Source organism: Anser brachyrhynchus, assembly GCF_964034855.1.
Source record: "Anser brachyrhynchus genome assembly, chromosome: Z".
Lineage (NCBI taxonomy): Eukaryota > Metazoa > Chordata > Aves > Anseriformes > Anatidae > Anser > Anser brachyrhynchus.
Window position 1 is genome coordinate 68,873,669 of NC_137697.1, and position 20,189 is coordinate 68,893,857.

Below are 20,189 nucleotides of genomic sequence, written 5' to 3' on the forward strand. Positions count from 1 at the left end.
TGCTTTAAAAATCTACCTGAAATCAAAGGACTGCAAAATCAAATTGTTCTGAAATTTGGCCTGGCTTAGTGAGAAGGTTGTAAAATCTCTGCAGGTTCTTTGGGCTGGCCTAACTTGTGAACTGGAATCTAGACAAGTTTCATTTTGTAAGTCTTACTTTAAGATTTTGTTATAAAACTTAGTAAAATTTTAGAACTATAGAATGGTTTGGGTTGGAAGGGACCTCAAAGCCCATCCAGTTCCACCCCCCTGCCATGGGCAGGGGCACTTCCCACCACACCAGGTTGCCCAAAGCCCCATCCAGCCTGGCCTTGAGCACCTCCACGGATGGGGCATTCACAGCTTCTCTGGGCAGCCTGTGCCAGGGCCTCACCACCCCTTGAGTGAAGAATTTCCTCCTAATATCTAATCTAAATATTTCCTCTTTTAGTTTAAAACTATTTCTCCTTGTCCTGTCATCTCAGTTCATCCCCATTTTCAGAATTTGTGTATGCAAGAGTGGCTTAAATACACTTACTGCTCATCATATGATGACATGGTTTTTGGAACGTACTGTTGATACCATTGGAAAGTCTACCATATATGGTATGTTTTATTGATCATAGCGTGGTACAAAGTTATTGAAATGAACTGGCAATTTGCATGCTAACAAGTTGAAAATCACTTATCTCTACTTTTACCTAAGTTCACAGAGAAAGGAAAGAATACACCTTCAGAATCACCTGCTTTAGGGCCTCAGAGAGCCACCAGGAGAAACTAGTGGTGGTCACATATATACTTACTGTCTTACAGGCTGTGGCTGAGTACAAGACTGGTAACTCCATAGGGTGGCTTCTGGTCCATAGCACATTAGCACAGCATTTTTGAAGATGCTCTGCCTGTTGTCCAAGAACAAGCATAGGGTGGGTAGAAATTACCATTAGTGCACAGTCAGACTGGAAGTATGAAATGGGCAGGAGCCTGTGGGGCATGTTTTCACTCAGGCACTTTTGAGTATATGTCGTGAGTGCTTTGTATGAAGTATTAGGGAATGATCCTTCAATTTGTAGATTGCAGCACGGTGGGTGGGGCTACATGCAGTTTTTGAGGCCATGAGAGATGAGCTAAAGTGTTGCTGGCAAACCAGTAAGAGAGAAAAGGGCAACTCAACAGGGACAAATGTGGAGTGTTACACTAGGGTGGAAATAACCAGTGGTCCAAATGCTTGTTAGGGAAAGACTAGCAATAAATCAGAAGTGGGCTTAAGTATTTAGTGGATCAGAACATAGTAAGATGGCATTAAAATATGTCAGATCACATTTGTTACCCCACGCTTGAAAGCAAAGCAAAAATGAGCACCAACAGGAAAGCAGTTACCATTGTGGGAAGTACTCAAGGAAGGGTTTTGATCTGTTAGGAGCAAGCAGTGTGCATAGAATAAAGAATACTGGTGTGGTTTTTGTTTTGCTTTGTTGTTGTTTTTTGTTTGTTTGTTTTAAGCTACATAGTTGTTTGTTGTCTTTGACTTGGCATTCAACTCCTAAATGTATGATGGTGTAGTGATTATTGTCACTTCTGGGCTTTTGCTTTCCATTGATAAAATTACAGTTTCAAGGACTGCTTACTTCTCCAGGTTCAAGTTTCCTGGTGTAGTTGTGCTGGTAGCGAGGATTCTGTACCTGAGTGCAGGGGCACGCTGAGCGTGCATTTAGAAAAGCAAGCCACCCTGTGTATGTTTACTCTTTTGAAGCTTTTTTTTAACAGCAGTTATACCCATATTCTTTCCTTTTTGTTAATTACTAGCCTGGCAATGACTAAGAACTTGTTTCTGACCAGTCCCATGTTTTTGTCTGTATCTGAAGCTCTCCTCCATAGAGGGAGACTCATGAAGCCTCATCAGGTATAGCTGTATTTTCACATTGCACATGAGTTATCCAAGACGATTTATATTCAAGACTATTGTTTCCGACAGTATCTCTTTGGTCTCACTACCTTTTCCTTCGTACCCACACCTGTGTATGTACATGCTCTATGGCCTGTTCTCCGTTGATGCGTACACTGTTAAATTGCTTTTGGGCTCACTGTGTAAATCAGTCTTTCTCATCTGCCTTAGATAGGAGGAGAACAACATAGTCACTGTTTTGCTTTCCAGACACTCAGTGGATTTCACTTTTTAGACAATGAAATGGTAGAGGAAGGGCAGAAAGGAATGTGTGGGAAGAAAAAATTTCCAGTGGAAGCTTTAACCATTCATAGGTTATTCATATGAAAATTTGTTGTTGTGTGTGAGAGCTCTTTTCAAGATTTATACCTGGTTCTGACGGATTCTTCAACTTTCATTGATATGCTTATCCGTACAGGATTTCTAGTAGATCCACGGGGGGGGGCATGTTTGAGCAAAATAACACTTAGTAAAACATTTGTTTTTCTTAGTTATCTCTTACAAACTGCAGAAGATTTCTCCATGTATCACATACTGAAAGTCATGGTAATGAGTGCGGGGGTGCCATGGTATGCAGGACATTTTCATGGTGTGGCTTGGTGAGAGGTTTGTGTATCTGTGAAAATTATCAAGTTGGGAACCAAGTGGCATTCATATGCTGAACAGAAAGACAACACTGGTCAAACGCTGGTCACACTGCAGCTGGTTTGTGTCTACATCACTTCCATGGTGCTAAGACAGCTGGTAGCATCTGAACTTCTGTCCTTGGACTTGGTCTTGGACTAGATTTTTATTGTATTATCTATCAAACGGCAGTCTGAACGTAGGTGCTGCAACACTGATCAGTATCGTTGCTGTCTAACACATGGATGACTTTTATCAGTCAGCGTGAAATTGTCTCATTGCAGATCATGTCATTATTTCACAGCTGTGATTGGGCAGACATTGACCATCTGAAGTGTGAGTCAGTGTTTGGTGTTGTCTAACCATACTCTCTGCTTGCAGATGGTTGGTCTTTGCTGTGGTGAGTAGTATTGCAAAGACTTAGTCTAGCTGTGTAACCAAATAAAAGGAGCCAAATCCTGGAGGAAAGTAGATTAACTGCTGCTAACGCTTTGCTGAGGTGTGCCATTTCATTTTCTCTTCCAGCAAATATTGCGGCATGCGCGTGGCAATTCCACAAAGGTGATATTTCTCATTACTGATGGATATTCCAATGGTGGAGACCCAAGACCCATTGCAGCATCCTTGCGTGAATTTGGAGTGGAGATCTTCACCTTCGGGATATGGCAGGGGAATACCCGAGAACTGAATGACATGGCTTCCCATCCAAAAGAAGATCACTGTTACCTTCTTCACAGTTTTACTGAGTTTGAAGCGCTGGCACGCAGGGCTCTTCATGAAGGTATTAACCTAAGAAGTCCTACAGGCAGCACAGGGCTGAATATAAAGCACTGTCTTGCAACTGCATTTCGTGTAGTGCAGATTCCTTTTTTTTTTTTGATATTTCCTCCTACTTTCTAGCAGAGGTGTTCATTCCTCAGGTAAAAGAATAAACAGTTAGACTAACTCACCATCAGCAAAATGTAAGCTAAATTCTCTTCCTTGGTATATCCACTTCCATTCTACTCTACATTTTGCCCAAGGAGAACATACTATGGTCTTGGCACAGTGCAACTTTTGTTTGAATAGATGAACCTTGTTGTCTGAAAGAGGCCCCCAATACACAACTTAGGACTAGCCTTACTAACTAGTGTGTATTTTACACACCAACAAAAGCTAGCCTATTCGGAAATAATTTAGATCCCTATGTATAAAGGTAAATACAGTTTATTTTTAGGGCCTTACATATTCAATAACACTGAAACAAGCAAGGGGTGGAAAGAGAGTTTGAACTCTACTTTTATCCTTTTTCAGTCTACTCTATTGCAAAGTAGAATAAAGGTTCTACTTTAAAAGTTCTTCATGAAAAGCAAAAGAAGTTTAGCAAGTGAGAACACATGAGTAGACCTTCATATGTAAGCCAGTCCTGCTTGAATGAGACATAGCACATGCTACTATGCTACATAGCTACATGACTACTAACTAGCATTTATATGTGGTATTTAATTTTTAAAAGCATGCTACTTTTATGTAAGTAGTATGCTTTACTGCTGTTGTGTTTATTCCAGTTAAGGTTTAACTGTTTTGTGTAAATGCATGAAAGAAAAGATTTTTTTTATATGACCAACTGGTTGTACATCCCATGATGAAATGCTCTCCTGATGCCAGTGACAGCATCCAGCAAAGCAAGGGTAGGCTGTCTCAGCAGCTTCGGTAGGGGGTGAGACTGCCTTCTGGCAATGTTAGAATCAAGCAAAGCCAGGTGAGAAAACTCGGGGATCTTTGCATCACTGGTTTCAGTGAACATTTTTCCAGAATAAGAACACCATTTATTTTATTTATTTTTTTACATTTTATGTCAATAAATGTTCTACTTCATGCTACCATCACTACAGTTTAGAACTGGACCTGGAACCTATGTGTTTTGGTTTTTTTAATAATGTCACTAATGACATAATGTGACACTGTGGGGGTAATTGGGGTTGGATTTTTTGTTAATAAATTGATATAATTTCAGACCTGCCCTCTGGCAGCTATATCCAAGAAGATATATCACATTGTTCCTATCTCTGTGAGGCAAATGAAAACTGCTGCGACATCATGGCAAGCTGTAAATGTGGCACTCACACTGGCCAGTTTGAGTGCATCTGTGAAAAAGGATACTATGGGAAAGGACTACAGCATGAATGCACAGGTGAGTCTCATGTCTCAGTGCTTGTGTTTCTTCTCTGTGTGCCATGAATGTGTAGCTAATTCAGTCTAGGGAGGTCAGCTCTTTTGGTGATTATGATTATGAACCTGAATCAGAATGGATTTCTGGCTTTTGGAAAACTTTCTGGCTAAAGACATATAAGAGTTGTAGCAGTCAAACTCACTCTTTATCTCCCTCCAGCAGCAGACAAAAGAGATGTCCAGGAAAGGTAAGAGTAGGTCAAATGTGCAGACACATTAAAACATCCCTAAAATGGTAATCACCAAAATATTTTGACTGAAGATTTACTAATATCTTCTGCATTTAAGAGCTCCTGGTGATTTTTTCTATCATGAATTTTACTGATCACATTTTGAAATTGCATAAACTTCCTTGTTTGGAGAAGTGCTGTCTATGTGGATCTTTGCAGGATAAATACTTGGTGAATATTACAGTCAATTAAATGTCCTTTAATTCTCTCATGTTGACTTTCAGTAACTAAAGAGGAAGAAGGCATTTCGGTCGCTAAACAGAAAGTTGTCATCACATTTCGCTGAGATTGTTCTTGTTACTGCTTTTGGAACAGTACTGCTTTTAATAATATTCATTTAAAGTGTACAGTTGAAATAACAACAGTTTACAGCTCTTTATTGCATGTCAGGTTAAAAACGTGGAGGCAAAATTCTGGCTCTCTGAGTTCCCTGTAAAGTTGTTCATAAGCAAAGATGAAAGCAAGGCTGTATTACTAGGCAGAGGACTTCAAGCTTATTTATTTTTTTTATTAATAGATAGAATTTCCTAGGGAAGTAGCAGGGAAAGTTGAGCCACTGGTCTTCAGTGGAGTTGTGTTTCAGCTCTGGGGGATACCAGATGCCTTTGTTTAATAAGAACATAGATAAACAGATAAATAGCAGGTTTCAGTATGAAGTTTCTTTTTACAGACATTTGAGTTCAGTTGAAAGCCTTCGTGCAGTCAAGATAATCTGATGAAATAGTTGTTCACATACTGCAGTGATTATAAGAAGTGAAGGCAAGCTGTGCTTGTAGGAAAAGATAAGCAGGTTTTGTCCAACTCCATTGGACAATGGATGCATATGCGACAAAAAAATGCCAAAACTGTCAGCATATCTGAACTCTGTTATATTTGTTTTGTGAGCTGGATAAAAGGAGTACTTATAATCAAATATTTCTCAGCTAGAAACAAAATACAGTGTTAACATTGATTTTACATCCTCATATTCTCACTTACACTCTTCATGCCTAATCACATAACCTATGGATTGTGGTTGTATAGCTGTGTTTGAGTGCTGTGCTGCTTACATTGAATGTGATTTTCATCACATGCAGAGGGCTTCTTGATGTAACTTGCAAGACTTGATAGCTCTGCTCAGACACCAGACACAGGCAGGCTTGTGACTAGAAGCTGAAGAATGCCTTCAAGAAACATTTTAATGGAGGCTGTGATGGCTATATTTCTGCACTAGAGTAGTAAAAGATTACACCTAAGCATGCAGTGGGGGAAAGGTATTGCCTGCCACCAGTGCAAGAAAGGACTGAGATATTACAGTGTTTGCGTTGGGAAGTTTTATCAGTTTTATGACGCTCTTTGCGGATTATCACAAGGTAAATGTTAATTTTCCTTGTGCCTCTGGGGCATCTTTACTTTTATCTGATTAAAAGTGAAGGAGGTAAGTATTCAGGAATCAGTAGGGTTTTGATTGCAAGATGAGCAGAGGAATGTAATAGAGTCACTGACACACTGGATCAGAATCTCATTTTATGTAAGTGATAGAGTTTACCAGTGTGTTCACTTAACTCCAAACAAAGATAAGCTATTACATTCTGCTTATTTTCAAAAGTAATTCTATTTTTTTATCAAGTCAAATTTTCATTTTTAGTTTCTTCTGGAATTCTAGTCCATTTTGTTCACCTCAGCTGAATGTCCTAGTAACCTATTGAACAAAATAAACTCAGCATTTCTGCTTCTATCAATAGCCTGTGTCATTAAATACTGTTCTGAACTATTTCTGAAGACAGAGGGACTATCATTTTAGAGTTAATGTTACCATTTCTGTAAGAAAGGAACTTTTGATGAGGTGAGCTTACCTTTTGAGTGCCATTAGGAATGGTAAAAGTCTGACTTATGTTTATGGATATTTGACAACTGCAGAAGAAAAGTTTCATTTTGTTACAATCAGCAGGTGTTTGTAAAGTAAGTTTTTTAAAGGGATTTAAAGGGATTGGTATTAGATACACTGAAATAAAACTATGATTGCAGCCATTTGCTTTCTGTGTGAAGATAAAAGGTGCGTACGTATATTTTGTGGAGCATTTGACCAGAGCAACTCAAGCTTGTTCTTTTAAATATGTCTGATGAATTCAACTATTATATTCTTCCTTAAGACAGACAGAAACAAAAGGCAACATGTGTTCTTTAAATGAAAAAGACATTCTGAAATCTTCTTTTCTGAAAAGGATTCCAAACCATTTTTTTAACATTTCCCAGCTGAGGATAGCTGTGGATTTGTAAAGGACAAGGAATCTTAAGAATGCCTCTTAACTTTTCTTCAATGTATAATGAGCAGGAGGACTTCTGGCAAGTTTACATTGACAGAACTTATATTTGATTGATTAAACATGCAGATACCATACTAGCCTGTGTTTACTTAATGAAGTAAAGTATTTTTAAATGATTTTTCATTAAGGTGGGAAACTGTTCTTCTGTAGTGTATCTGTTAACTTTTGCTATATTGGTTATTTTCTGTCGTTATTTTCTGTATGGCCTTGTGCTTTTGCATTATGCCACTTTATTGATGTTTATGGTTTTAAAAGTGAAGCACCAAAATAACTATGCACAAATCATAACAGGACTTTAATTACCTCATTACCTGAAAAAAACACCCTAGAAAGCTTCCATAAAATAAAATAGGAGCCACATGCTTTGTGCTGGAGAGCAGAAATTGGCTTCAGTGACCACCTCCTGTTCTTTGCAATATTGTTGATGATGTGCCACAGAAAGAAGAACAGACTGACTGTTCTCTGCTTTAGAAAACAAATCAAACAAAAGCCTCTTGGCCCACATTATGAGCCTTATGCAGCCAGGGACATCTGTGACAATTATCAGAAAAGAAGGGAGAAAGAGAAAGAACAGAGACCGTATCACAATCAGTCCCCATTATTTTATAGTACCTAAGCGCCTTTTCTTCAATAAGTCTTCACTTTTTTTTCTCCTTCCTTTCCATGATTACAAATGTTAAGTTTCAAACTAAATGCAACCAAACAAAAATACAGATGTCAGCAAAAATATATCTGTGACCTTCATGGTCTTCCATTCCATCAATAAAAAGATGAGCTATTAAAGGCAACTGCTTGTTCCATGGAAAGCTAAAATGTCCAGATGTACCTTCTGTCCATTTGTATCTTCTCTGTCTTAGGAAGCTAGGTAATACATCTTTTACACAGCCTCTTTCCACATTTTTTTTCAGTGAGACTCTCCAGAGAACAAGGTTCTTTTTTGGCAAGTGGTCTGATGGATCTAATGACCTTATAGATTCATGGTGGGGAAACTAAAGGATGACACCTGTCACATTTATCTCATTGGTTACCTCCTGAGCAGAACCACAGGTATCAGGGAGGGCAGGGAACTGCTGTCTTACAGCCAGTCATTTCTTTTATTGTACATGTGGACCACATTTTTTATAGCACAATGTGTTATTTTGTTTAATTTTGGTCCACTACATGTGTATAATTATTGAAATGTAGAATTTCATCATGTATATAAATATTCAGTAGGTTACCTAGGCTTTGCAGTTTTTATGAGTATGTAGCATTGTTGGTTATCATCTGCATGGCCACCAGGCCAGCAGTTTTGCCTACAAAACAGCACATAAGTTAGATCTGTAAAAAAACTTTTCCAGGGAAAAGTGAAATCATGTGAACTGTGACCTTTTTTTTCTCTTCTCTCTCTCTCTTTTTTTTTTTTTTTTTTTTCAAATTTTAGCTCAGAACACATTCACTGGAAAGACTGAGAAGAATCTCAAGGAAAATGCAGGAGGTCCAGCAAGGCAGGGGGGTCTACATTTTGCCTTTTATGATTTCTTGGATTTTGGACCCTATTTTTGTTTGAGCTTTTTTTTTTCATGAGATTTCCAGAATGTTCCTTTTGAGAATGCAAAGCAAAACCTGATGTTCATGAGTTGGACAGCTCTCTAGTTAGAAAAAAAAAAAAAAGAACACAAGTTGTGCGTAATATATTACTAGCAGTTCTTTTTTTAGTGAGATAGGAAGAACTATAACTCCAGTAGTGATTGGAATGGTCCATTCAAAGAAAGAAAAACATCTGTTCTGCCATGATGTGTTTTTCTTACCTCCCTTCTGTTAGGAGCTTCTCCCTGCCTGGAAGCCAGGTCACCCTTTCTCCACTTTCATTTTTTTGAAGTGTTTCATTAGCTATCCTGCAGGTGTTCTGGCTTAATGAATCTTTGTCAGGCATCTTGAATTTGTCATACTCTGTGTGGAAATTCTCTTTAAAAGTTGACAGAACTGCAGATTTTCTGCATCTTAGAACTTAGTTTCTTGCTGTCTCACATGGCAGTGCCATTTCATTCTGTCATCCATTGAATCTGTGTCTTAAAACAGATAGGATCCTGTTTTGGTTCTTTTACTCTCCTTTGTTTTTAATTTCTGAATCAGAAAAATACTCTTCAAGCATAGCTCTCACTGAAAGCTTCTGCTGAGGCCTGCACCCAGTGAAAACTGACAAATTGAAGAAGGAGCATCTCATCAAGGGAAATGTTATATGGCTGCTGTTGTGCTTCCTTGTGCCATATAAACCTGCAAATCTGCATAAGCGAAAAGAAGCAAGTAAACATTTTAAACTAGATGAGCTGAAAGAACTGAGATTACAGCTGGGTAAAGAAGTTCAGATATACATGCTTAATAAAGCATTAATTAATGTTTACAAAACCTGGACAGTTCAGAGAGACTTGGAGTTAGACTCATCTACTGTAGAGAAGAAACAGCTTTCCTGGAGAATCCTTTCTCCAAGAGTAACGGCTGTCAGGGATATGCTCCTGTAGTTATTACCTTGCAGTCATGATCCCCTTTCTGTCACCCACAGGGGATGAGATACCTTTGTGTATGTTACTCTTTAACTTGTAATTTATTCTTTAAAAAATACTTCTCCCAGGTGGAGCCTTTTGTTGCAGCCTCTTTTGCCTTAGATAATATGCAGAGTTTCCACTGTGATTATATTGTGTTAAAATCACTGGCTGTCATGAAAGGAGAAAACAAGAAAGCAGGGTTCTAAAACAAGGGAAAGTTGCAAAATACCAATGACTAAGTGACAGTGAGTTGATGTTGAATAAATACTGGCAAAACCATTCCTCACTGGCATTCTGTATATTTTTTTCTTTTTGTTATGAACCTTTTTTGGCTCTTTATGGGTAACAATTTGAACATAACATCTTGATTGATAAATACAGAAGAAAAGTAAATGAGCGTGGTGTTCTATTGAAGATATCATAACATCGTGATGGGTAACTACGAGAGAAATGTGAATGGATCTGTTTTTCACGTGCTGAAGTACAAGTGGATGAGAAGGGTGGGTTTAGGAAACAACAAGTGTTATCGGCAATGATATGAAAGTTTAGTAAGTTAATTTTCTTTAAAAAATGTTTAAGACCAGAATATAATGTAAAAACATTCATAGTTATTGTTTACATAAAGACCAAAAGAAACAGCTTTTATAGATAATTTATTTGGAAGATAAATCTGGAAGCATGCAGTCATGCTCTTCAAAATTTTTAACATTGAAATCTTCTTTCTCAAAAGTTTTCCCCCTGAAGTCCAATATTTCTTGCTTTGCTTTTGGAAATTCAAATACAGATTCTCCTGCTTGGTATGGTACAAAGCAAAGCAAAGGCTGAGGATGAAAGGATTGAAATGTTCTAAGATTTCTCAGAATGGAGCACACAATGGAGATACAGTACTTTGGTTAGGTAATTTAAAAGCATTATGGCAGTAAATTCTTCTTGTCAGGAGGGGCTTCTTTTGTAGGAATGACTCCAACAAAGATGAATAGCGTCTTGTATGATGGTAGAGTAGGTTTGCATTTTAAGTGGATTCCAGCACCAAACTAGTTTATTTGTGACCTGTACAAACTGCTTCATGAATTTAGGGCAGTGGGAGCTTCTTCTGTTGAATTCAGTCTTTGTGCAGAGTGACACAGAAAAAGTTCATAAACCACAGTAGGTATGAAGTGGTAACAGGTTTTGTCAATTATTAAAGCCAATTATTATTGTCAATTATGAAATTCGAATAGAAGTAAAAAACCTTTGATATGCTTTCCCCATATCTTTGAAGGCAAACAGTAGCAAAAATTTGGAATTTTAATCCAGATTCAGTCCACCAGAAAAACTCTTTAACAAACCCTTAAGTTAGACACTGAGCTTTCCAAACCACTGTAGAAATGGGAAAATTTTAACATCTAACCAATGACTGTGTAAAAAGGGAGCTTTCCTTGATCAACTTCATACAATCTTTTTGAGTGAAACAAGTAACCTGTGCAGCTACTGGTGGGTTTTAGCCATGTTCAGTTTCAATAAGCTTATCAAAATGAATTAGGAGTATTTCCAGTAATGTTAATGAGTTTGGGATTGAGTCCTTAGAAGTGGGTGACTTATTTTTTTCTTCATCCCCAGGCCTTAGGTACCAACTTAAATAAATATTGTTTTGCAAAAGTAAAAATTTTAAGTAACACGATAACTAGTGTGGATAATGGCAATTAATTGGTACATAATTTTTCTAATTCTGCACCATGTAGCTTGTTTCCTTTGCATTTCCAACTGAACAGTAGGGAAGAAACACAACCCTAAAACTAAGAAAAACCTGCCAACTTTAAAGTCTTCTTTGTATACCTGCACAGTTTCTGAGGGAATTCTTTAAGCGTGAAGTTGCAGGGTAAAGGTGAAAACCCCAATTGAATTTTGGCTTGTACAGATCACAAAAACAGAGGTAATTTCTAAGTCTGCATGCAACATTAAAATGTATTAATCTTTCCTACTAGTTGTCATCTGAGGCATTAGAAAAAAAGTTTCAAATTCAAAACAGACTTCTGTATCGAGTATGGAGATATTTCTGAAATACATGTGGCACAAAATAGGGAAGCAATGCACAATTTTCCCTTCTTTTTCTTATCTTGGAAGTGGCTTGTCCTGGTCACCTCAGAATGTCATGCAAATAAAATCTCTGGCCAAAGTTTTACATGCAATTAGAGGAGAACAAGCTGCCATATGGAGGGCTTGAGAGGAGCAGAAGCCATGCTCTGAATAGACACAATATAGAAATAGACTCCAGCTTTCTGTGCTGACACAGCTTAGGCTGCTTCTGGAGTGCCCAAGCTGTCCTCTAGCCACAGTATGACCATTACAGGTGGCTGTCACAATGAAGGCTCCAAGTGTAAATACAGCACAGGTAGCTTTATCCTTTAGTTAAAAGACTGTAAAAGTTTACTGTTAAGACTAGGCACGGCCATGAGTCCCTAGACAGTATACAAAGCAGGGTGTCTTACCTCCACTCTGATTTTACACTGTTCACTGTTGGGGATTTTATGGTGGGAAAACATCCTAGGGTAAATGGGCTCCGAAGTATCAACTTTTAAGTAGTTGGAACATTACCAGGACTTAATTGTGCTACAAGTTACTCAAGAGATTTAGCCTTAGTTTTTGTACCTGTGAGGTTGTGACAAGGTGTCAGGATTCCTAGCATCTTTAAGTTGCTCTGGATAAACCTTATCAAAACTGATTCATTTAACCAGACTGGAACATAGAACTGTTCTTGTGACAAAATCAGGCAGTCTCTGTGTCTCTGGATCTGAAGTTGGTTGAATTGCGTATAGTGTGTTTGTTACTTGGTCAAATGAATTTGACTTTTAGCTCTCAGAATAAGTTTCCAATAGAACATGGAGTGTGGGAATATTTTCATTTTATTTTTAAATCCTTGTCTTGACTTACACTATGATTGATGTTCACCGTACCTAGGCCAGTGAATATTGCAAAGTATTCTGTAAGAACAAGCGCCATTCCTTGTAGCATTTTAAGCAATATTTTCTACTTCTCTTGCAGTATTAAGCTCGTATTTTGTCTAAAACATAGTTCAAATCATTGTGCAAGTATTCAGAGATGGTCTTCTGATAATTGCTCTGGAGTTACCCAGATGCAGCTAACAGGAAAAATTAAATACAAAAGCAAAGCTGCACAAAGCTCATCAAGTGATAACGCACAGCTAAATAAATCGTTTTTTTGCAGATTTTGATATAAACAAAGTCTTTCAAGTGATATTTACCCCAAAAGTGATAGAGATGTTCCTCCCACTGTCTTCTCTGCATCTGAGTACCACCATCAAAAGAGAAGAAAGTTGGTGGAAAGAAGAGGTGGGATGGCTCTTCTGTTGCCTCTCCTGTTCAGGCCTGACCAGATGGCTCCGTGTCTCTGTGGAAAGTTATCTGGCTGGTTCCTCAACTCATTTCACAACCCCTTCCAGGAAAGAAATCCTCTGCCTGTGTCTTCTACAGCTGTGCTTCTGCCTTCTTCCCATTGCACACATTGTCTCTTTCTTCAGCCACACTCTGGTTCCACTCCAACAAAGGCAGCTGGCAGCAAGAAGAGTGTGCTGCAAAAAACTCCATGATAAAAAGGGGTAAAAACCTACTTAACTTGGGGCAGAATTAGGGCAAATAGGTTGCAGACACTTCATAGGCTTAATTTGACTGTCAGAAAATCAGCAGCCAATAACGGATGGGAAGAGTTTGGTCTGCTCTCTTGTAAGCTGCCTTGTTTTCCTCTGTCACCCCAAAATCTACTGCAGATGACCCAACCTTCCCACCCAGAAGCAGTGCTGACTGCATGGAGGAATGTGTCACAGGACCTCTTGGGAATGCGAAAGCAGCAACTCAGATCAGTTTCATCAAACAGGAAATTGGTTTCTCCTGGTTTTGTTGGTGTTTTGATGAAAACAAAGATCAGGACTCTCCACAGAACTGGGAACCTCTTCAGGCCAAAACCCTTGGGTTTAATTTGTTACCACGCAAAACAAAGCCAGACCAGCAGCTCGCACTTCCAATGCAGATGTTTTAGTAGGGACCACATCTGAAGGTAGTTTGAACACTTGATTTTTTTTTTTCCCCCCAGTCTGAATTTTTTAAAATTAGGAAGCATTTTCCTCTGTTATTTACCTTCATAAGAATGAGAAGAATGAAGAGATTTTTTAGTGTGTATGGGGTGTGAAGTTGAGGAAGATTATTTTTATAGAAGTTTAGTTAACTATATAATCTGATCATAGTTATGTGATTTATTTAGAGTCTGAAACTGACGGGTTTGAAGAAAAAAAATCATTAAGCACTACATTACAGTTACTCATTAGTGTAAAGTGTATAAGATTTGTGTAGGTGTGTGCAGCTGTACTGATTCTGTGCAAAGCTTCACCCTGTTGTAATAACTAAGATCTGGCTCCTTCTCCTGGCCATGAGGCAAATCTACCTTTTTTTTTGTGTGTGTGTGTGTTTTCTTTCTTTTTTTTTTTTTCAATGAGAGCAAAAGAAACATTCTGAGGATAGCTAAAAAATAAGTGGATCTTAGGCCCATGAAGTTCAAACAAAGGATGTTCCCTTGTAAATGCCATAGTGAACACCCATGCAAAGCTTCCATCTCCTTGTGGGTTACAGTTTGTTACTCAAACAAGAATACCAGAAGATAAAGTATGAGAACTTTCCTACATTGTGGCTGTTAATTCCACATGTTCTTTTTTTTCACAGCGATTATTGCTATTAGTTCCAGTCTGTTGGCTGGTGAGTGCTCCACAGAACAGTGCACAGTATAACGTTCCTGTTCCTGAATTCAGGCTTCCCTTCAACTATGTTTTTTATGGTTTTCTGTCAAAAGAGTGATTACGACGTTCTTACTGTACTCCCCCAGAAAAACTCTTATGTGGAAATACACACAGGTGGTATTAAAAACTACCTAGGGAGAGACAGGAAACATCAGCATTCAACTGGAACATAGAAACATCTACACTTTTGTGGACTGGGAACACCCTAGGTATTCACATTAATTTAAAGACATATATTTATATTCTGAGTTTAATGTCTGCATAAAAACCCGTGGAGCTCTAAATGAAAGTGTTGGCCTCTTACTGTGTTTTTTCTTCTTGACCCTCATTTCACGCTTTGCCCATCTGCTGCCTGCAGAACATCCTGTGAAGCCTGCATAGGCCTGGGAACTTTGCTCTGCTGCAGTACTTTAACACCATAGAAGACAAGCCCAGAGCATGTATTGACAGTGTTTAGGGCTTGTTCTGGGGAGCCCAGGCCACTCTAGAGGAGCTCTGGTAACATTAAAACCAGTAGCTAACTAGTTTGAATCTTCTGCATCTTTTTCACCTCTTTGGCACAGGGGTGCCTTAGCCCTCGAGAGAGAGGGTGTGAAAGAAGGATTTGCCTGCAAGAATGTAAGGTGCTTCAGATATTGCACTTTTGAGTAACTCAGCTCACAGGATGGGATTTTTTAAGTACAAGAAGGAGTGTGGTAGGCTTGGTAGCTGTATTCCGTCTTGGTGTCAGCACAGAACCTAAGGAGAATTTGCCATACCTCATGGTTATATATCAGAAGAGCTACATATAGTTGAGCTGGTGTTTCTTTTGGTCTTCCATTATTATGTCATGGAGTCATTGACTTTTACACCTAAAAATGCTCTGGCCGTCTAGTCCTATTTCTGTTGTAACCCTGGCAAAAAATACCGCGTTCTGAAATGCAGATATTTTAGCTCTTTTTAGAGCCCAAGCCATTGCCTCAGTATAGCGAGGATCAAATTATACAATCCCTTGCAAGCCCTTTCTCATATTTTTTTATGTTGTGAGTGGTAGAGGAGAAAAACACACATGTACAATGTTGCTCTCTTTTATTGCTGAGTGGGAATTCAAGATACACAGCCTTGCAAAATGCAGGAGCATATTAAAAACACAGCGCTTCTGGGAGCATCCATATTCTTCCTGGTTTGCCAAAAACGCTTGACGGAGTTCCCCCACTAGGGTTGCAGAAGTGTTGGCTATGTCATGACACAGGGGTGCACAAAGGCAAGGACACTTGGTATTTGTTAGTGACTTCCATTCATTTTTGCAATGTCAGCAGCTACATTCCTGTTCACATAACAACTTTCTTAAGCAAGTAGCCCTCCTCATGTTCACAGCTCAAGCCCATGAGAACAGAAGTAGAGTGACCACAAGAAGTTTGACTGGGAGATAGCATACCAGCCACAGACCGTGAGGCATCCTCTGCCAACATCTCTTTAGTGAAACTGAGGTATATTAGATAGCTGGGGGTTACTTCTATTCCTGTCTCTTCTAGTACATGGCAGGGATGCTCCTTTCCATACTTGTGCACTGTAATGGCAGTCCTAGCCTAGGTGCCAGAAGGTTTGTGTAGATCCCCTTATTGTCTTCTTGTCCCCCTACTTCTCTTTACTACGTATCCCTCAAGATGTAGGTGATGGATTACAGCAGTTAACTTGTCTGTTTTTTGCCTGAGACTGAAATACAGGCAAGTTATAAAGGTAACGAGTCCAAAGTCTGTAAATGTGATACTTCATTCACAAAGCTGTCTGTAAGGTCTTAAAATTCGCCTCCAGGGATGTTAGGAATTGATTTATTCTCATTACTTTTAGAGTCTCTTTAGGGAAGCTTCCCATGTTGAAATAGAAAGTGCAGTGCCTTATGCATCCCTAGGCCATAAAAGAAGTTTGCCATCTGTCACTTGCATCCCTCAATCATTCATGTGCAGAAGTGCAAGACGTTAGTGCAGAATACTGGGCTCCAAGTCACAAAAAACAACAGGATATTTTTAGATAGCATGAATTATTATGTGAACTTGTCTAATTAAAATCAAATGCTGTTTAGAAGTAGATCTTATAGCTAACAATCAGTGGTCTAATAACCATAAGTCTTATTAGATCCAGTAAGCAGCAATGTAATCATGCTTATGCCTTTTTTTTCTCTTTTTGCTTCAGATTGCAGTTAAGAATTTTTGTTCTCCATCTCTACGAGTGTAGGCAGCCTTGTTTGTGGCAAAGAATCTCAAAAAAGGGCATGCATTTAGAAAGGAAGGTATGACCAGAAGCGTGGCGGACCTTTTTCCTCCCAGAATGTACAATGGACCTTGCTGTCCTTTAGAAAGCGAACCAGTGATTCTACTTCCTCATGGTGGTAAAAACACTTGAAACTGTGAAGAGGCTGGAGAAGTAGGATGTAGAGCTCAGTTTCACTTTCAGGCACAGAGAGACTGAGTACCAGGCAGCTCTTGAAAGAATCTCACTGTTGGCTGCTCCTCTTCTGGCAGCAACAGCAGGCTTTGTCAGGCTCTTTTAAACAACTAGACTTCAGCAAAGCCTCCAGATGTTACAGGTTGCTACTTCAGCACGTGTTTGGTTAGCACTGATAGCAAGAAGGGATCGTGCAAACACATAAACTCACTGTCCAGGGATTTCTGCTTTATGGGAGAACTCCTGCATTGCAGAGGGTTAAGTTCTTCTGGAGGGGCTAAGGGACAGAGACCAGGTGAGTGCTGCTTAGTTGGGGGGCAACAAAGTTGGTGGTCAGAAGTGGCTTCGTGAAGGTTCTTCACAGAACAAAGCTTTGTTAAGACTGAGTAATAAGGCTGTGTATGCAGTTGTGAAACATAATGCAACAGTATTTTTTTTACCATAGCTTTTGTGGTAGTAAAGTGTAGTTTGTTGGCGGGGCACACGACCAAGTACTTAAAACACAATTCTTCAGTTCAAATCTGAGGTGACCCTTTTGCTTGCAGCTGACCATTTCAGCAAGAGTCAGATCCATCCTTAAGGAAGAACTTACTTCCTTTCTATTTCATATAAAAATAAGAGTGGAGAGGGACAAGAAAAAATGGTCAAAATGAGATGAAAAGACTTTTTTTTCTCTGAATATTTTCTGAGGAAGCAGCAGTTAATACAGAGTTATGTAGTTGTTCTCTTAGCACTGTCATGTTCCATAAACAAGACTCTGTTTTGATCTTCATAGTTCAGATCGTTTTGAAAGAATTCAGAGGGTCCTGTGAGTCTCCATAAGCATTTTGCACGAAAATTGGTCAACGGAATTTATAGTATTTTTCACAGTAAATCATGGGTACCAGTAACCATTTCAGGAATTAAGTAGAAACTCCAACATTAAGAGTATGGCACTTTTCTGAACTCTACACAGGAATAGCTGGGTTTGTTTCACAACATGTGGGGAAAAAAATTGGCAAAAACATCACTTTTTATTGTCTGATTATTGGCCTGAGCCATTGCATGTGCTTCAGTTCTCTTGAGTTAACCAAAAACTGTCTGACTCTCACCCTGGGCTGCTAAGTAAATAAACATGGAAATAGTGACATATGTTCTCCATCTGCACGGTCACGTGCTGTATCGTCTCTGCTCAGAAATGTTACTTAATAGGAGTATAATCGCTGTTGTTGAAAAGTATATTTAAATGATAAAAATAAGGGATGTAGAAAACAAGCCAAATTTGGCACCTAATGCAGTAGTGACAGTTTATTGAAGGTCTGGGCAGAAATGGCTTCACTTTCCTGTTTATAATAGCTTTTACTTGCTACATTCCCCATCTGTGATTCAGCAGCTGGAGCTACTCTGATCTGCAGAGAAAGGAGACAGAAATAGGTGTCTTTTTTTTTTTTCCCTTCGTGATCACACACAGCAACAACTGCTGGGAGTGGGTGTTGGAAACAACAGCAACAGGGGAGCATTTTGCATTGGACGAGAGTCCTGAATTTGCATTCAGGACTATGCAGGATTCTGTTAATATATTTTACCAGGGAACAAATTTGCAATTTCTGCCTGTATGAGGAGAAAAGCTGAGGACTTGGTGTCTCTGGCTCCTCCTGGAGCATGCAGCTCTCAGGAAAGCCGGTTCGCTTGTTCAGTTTGAGCAGTCATATTTTAATTATACTCTTAAGTCTGAAGAATAACTGAACACAAAACTGTCTGTAGGTGAGCACGGTGGAAGTGGATCTTTAACCACGAGGGATGTTCTTCACTACAGAAACACACCAGCACTGGGAAGCCCGGGGTGCATGTTTTGTCAGCTTCTAAATCCCAAGCCCTTATTTCAGTTAAAATTACCTTTCAGAAATCCCGGGAGAAGGTGATCTGTTGGTTTAGCCCTGTAACATGTAACATGAGACTCTTGCTCTTTGCTTCTGGAAGAAAGCGTAGGCTGTGCTGAGCAAGTAAGTGCTGGCTGAGTTGTGATGATTTCAGTGTGTCCCACGAGCCACAGGCACTGGAGTAGACGCTTGGTTCAGCTTCTTCTGGGTATAGCACATCAGGAGTTGTTAAGGAAACATTTTTTTTTCCCCAGCCCCAGGTCAGGCTTCTCCGTTTCCAAGTACTCCCTCTTCCCAGTTGTGCATAAAGGAGGACTATTTCTTGCTTTCCAGCGTGTTCCTCTAGCTCGTGCAGAAGTTAACTGAGCAGAATGTAACGCATCCCAGGCAGAGCTTTTTCACTGTTCTGATACTTCCACTATCACTCGGGGTTTGGTCTAAGCTTGATTTTGGTCCATTGGGCACCTAATACCTGTTTATTAATCCTTATTAGGGAAGTGATAGATAGAATTTATTGGTACAATGAAGATTAATGGAAAGGTAACAAAGAATATGGAGTGACTTTTCTCTCTGCATCTGATTTGAATCCCCATCTGCAAGTGTATCTTGGTCATCCATTTTCCTTTCTGGCCCAAAACCCTTTCTGTCAAAAAAGCGAAGAGGATTTATTTGATATATTGTATAATGGGTAGACCAAGCCTAGGAAAAACTGGGCTTCCAGTGCCTTCAAACCAGACATATATTACATCTCTAAAACAGTTATTTGCTCATCTGTTTGTAGCACAAATTAAATAAAATGTGGGTTTTTTTGTTTGTTAGTTTGTTTGTGTGTGTGTTTTTATTGGTGGTGGTGGTGATTTTTTTTTGTTGTTTGTTTTTTTCTTCTTCTTCTTCTTCTTTTAACAGAACCTGCTTTACTTCAGCCTGTTTGTAGTTCTTTACAGCTTGGAAAAGCAAACATGCAACTTCACAGCACATGCGTTAAAATGGCAAATAAGTGCACCTAGGGCAGGAGGATAATGTTCCTTTTCAGTGTTTATTAATTTAAATAGTAGGAAGCTATCCAGAGACCAGGGCACTTAGAACAGGCACTTACAGTAGCCTGTGCTCTCACATCAGCAGTGATAAAGTTTTACTGAGGAATGCGTGTCTGTGATTATGTGAAGACCATGTCCAGAGAGGCCTCTGTTCTGAGTGAATCATTTTCAGACCTGCTATTATCTCCCTTTTTAAGTTTGATTGTGTGCAGAGTTTTGGACACAAAATTATCACTTGCACATAAATGATTTCATAAGTAATTTGCATG

At 39.1% G+C, this 20,189-nt stretch overlaps 1 protein-coding gene across 5 annotated transcripts in view; it reads left to right on the plus strand.

Moving 5' to 3' along the window:
- The window catches only part of SVEP1 (sushi, von Willebrand factor type A, EGF and pentraxin domain containing 1), a 128,111-nt gene that overhangs the window by 17,298 nt on the left and 90,624 nt on the right, over positions 1 to 20,189 (plus strand). For all 5 annotated transcript variants that reach the window (XM_080574207.1, XM_080574206.1, XM_080574204.1 and 2 more), the window contains 2 exons: positions 3,071 to 3,326; positions 4,542 to 4,718. In XM_080574207.1, coding sequence (XP_080430333.1) covers positions 3,071 to 3,326; positions 4,542 to 4,718 — 433 coding nt within the window. The remainder of the gene's footprint in view (positions 1 to 3,070; positions 3,327 to 4,541; positions 4,719 to 20,189) is intronic.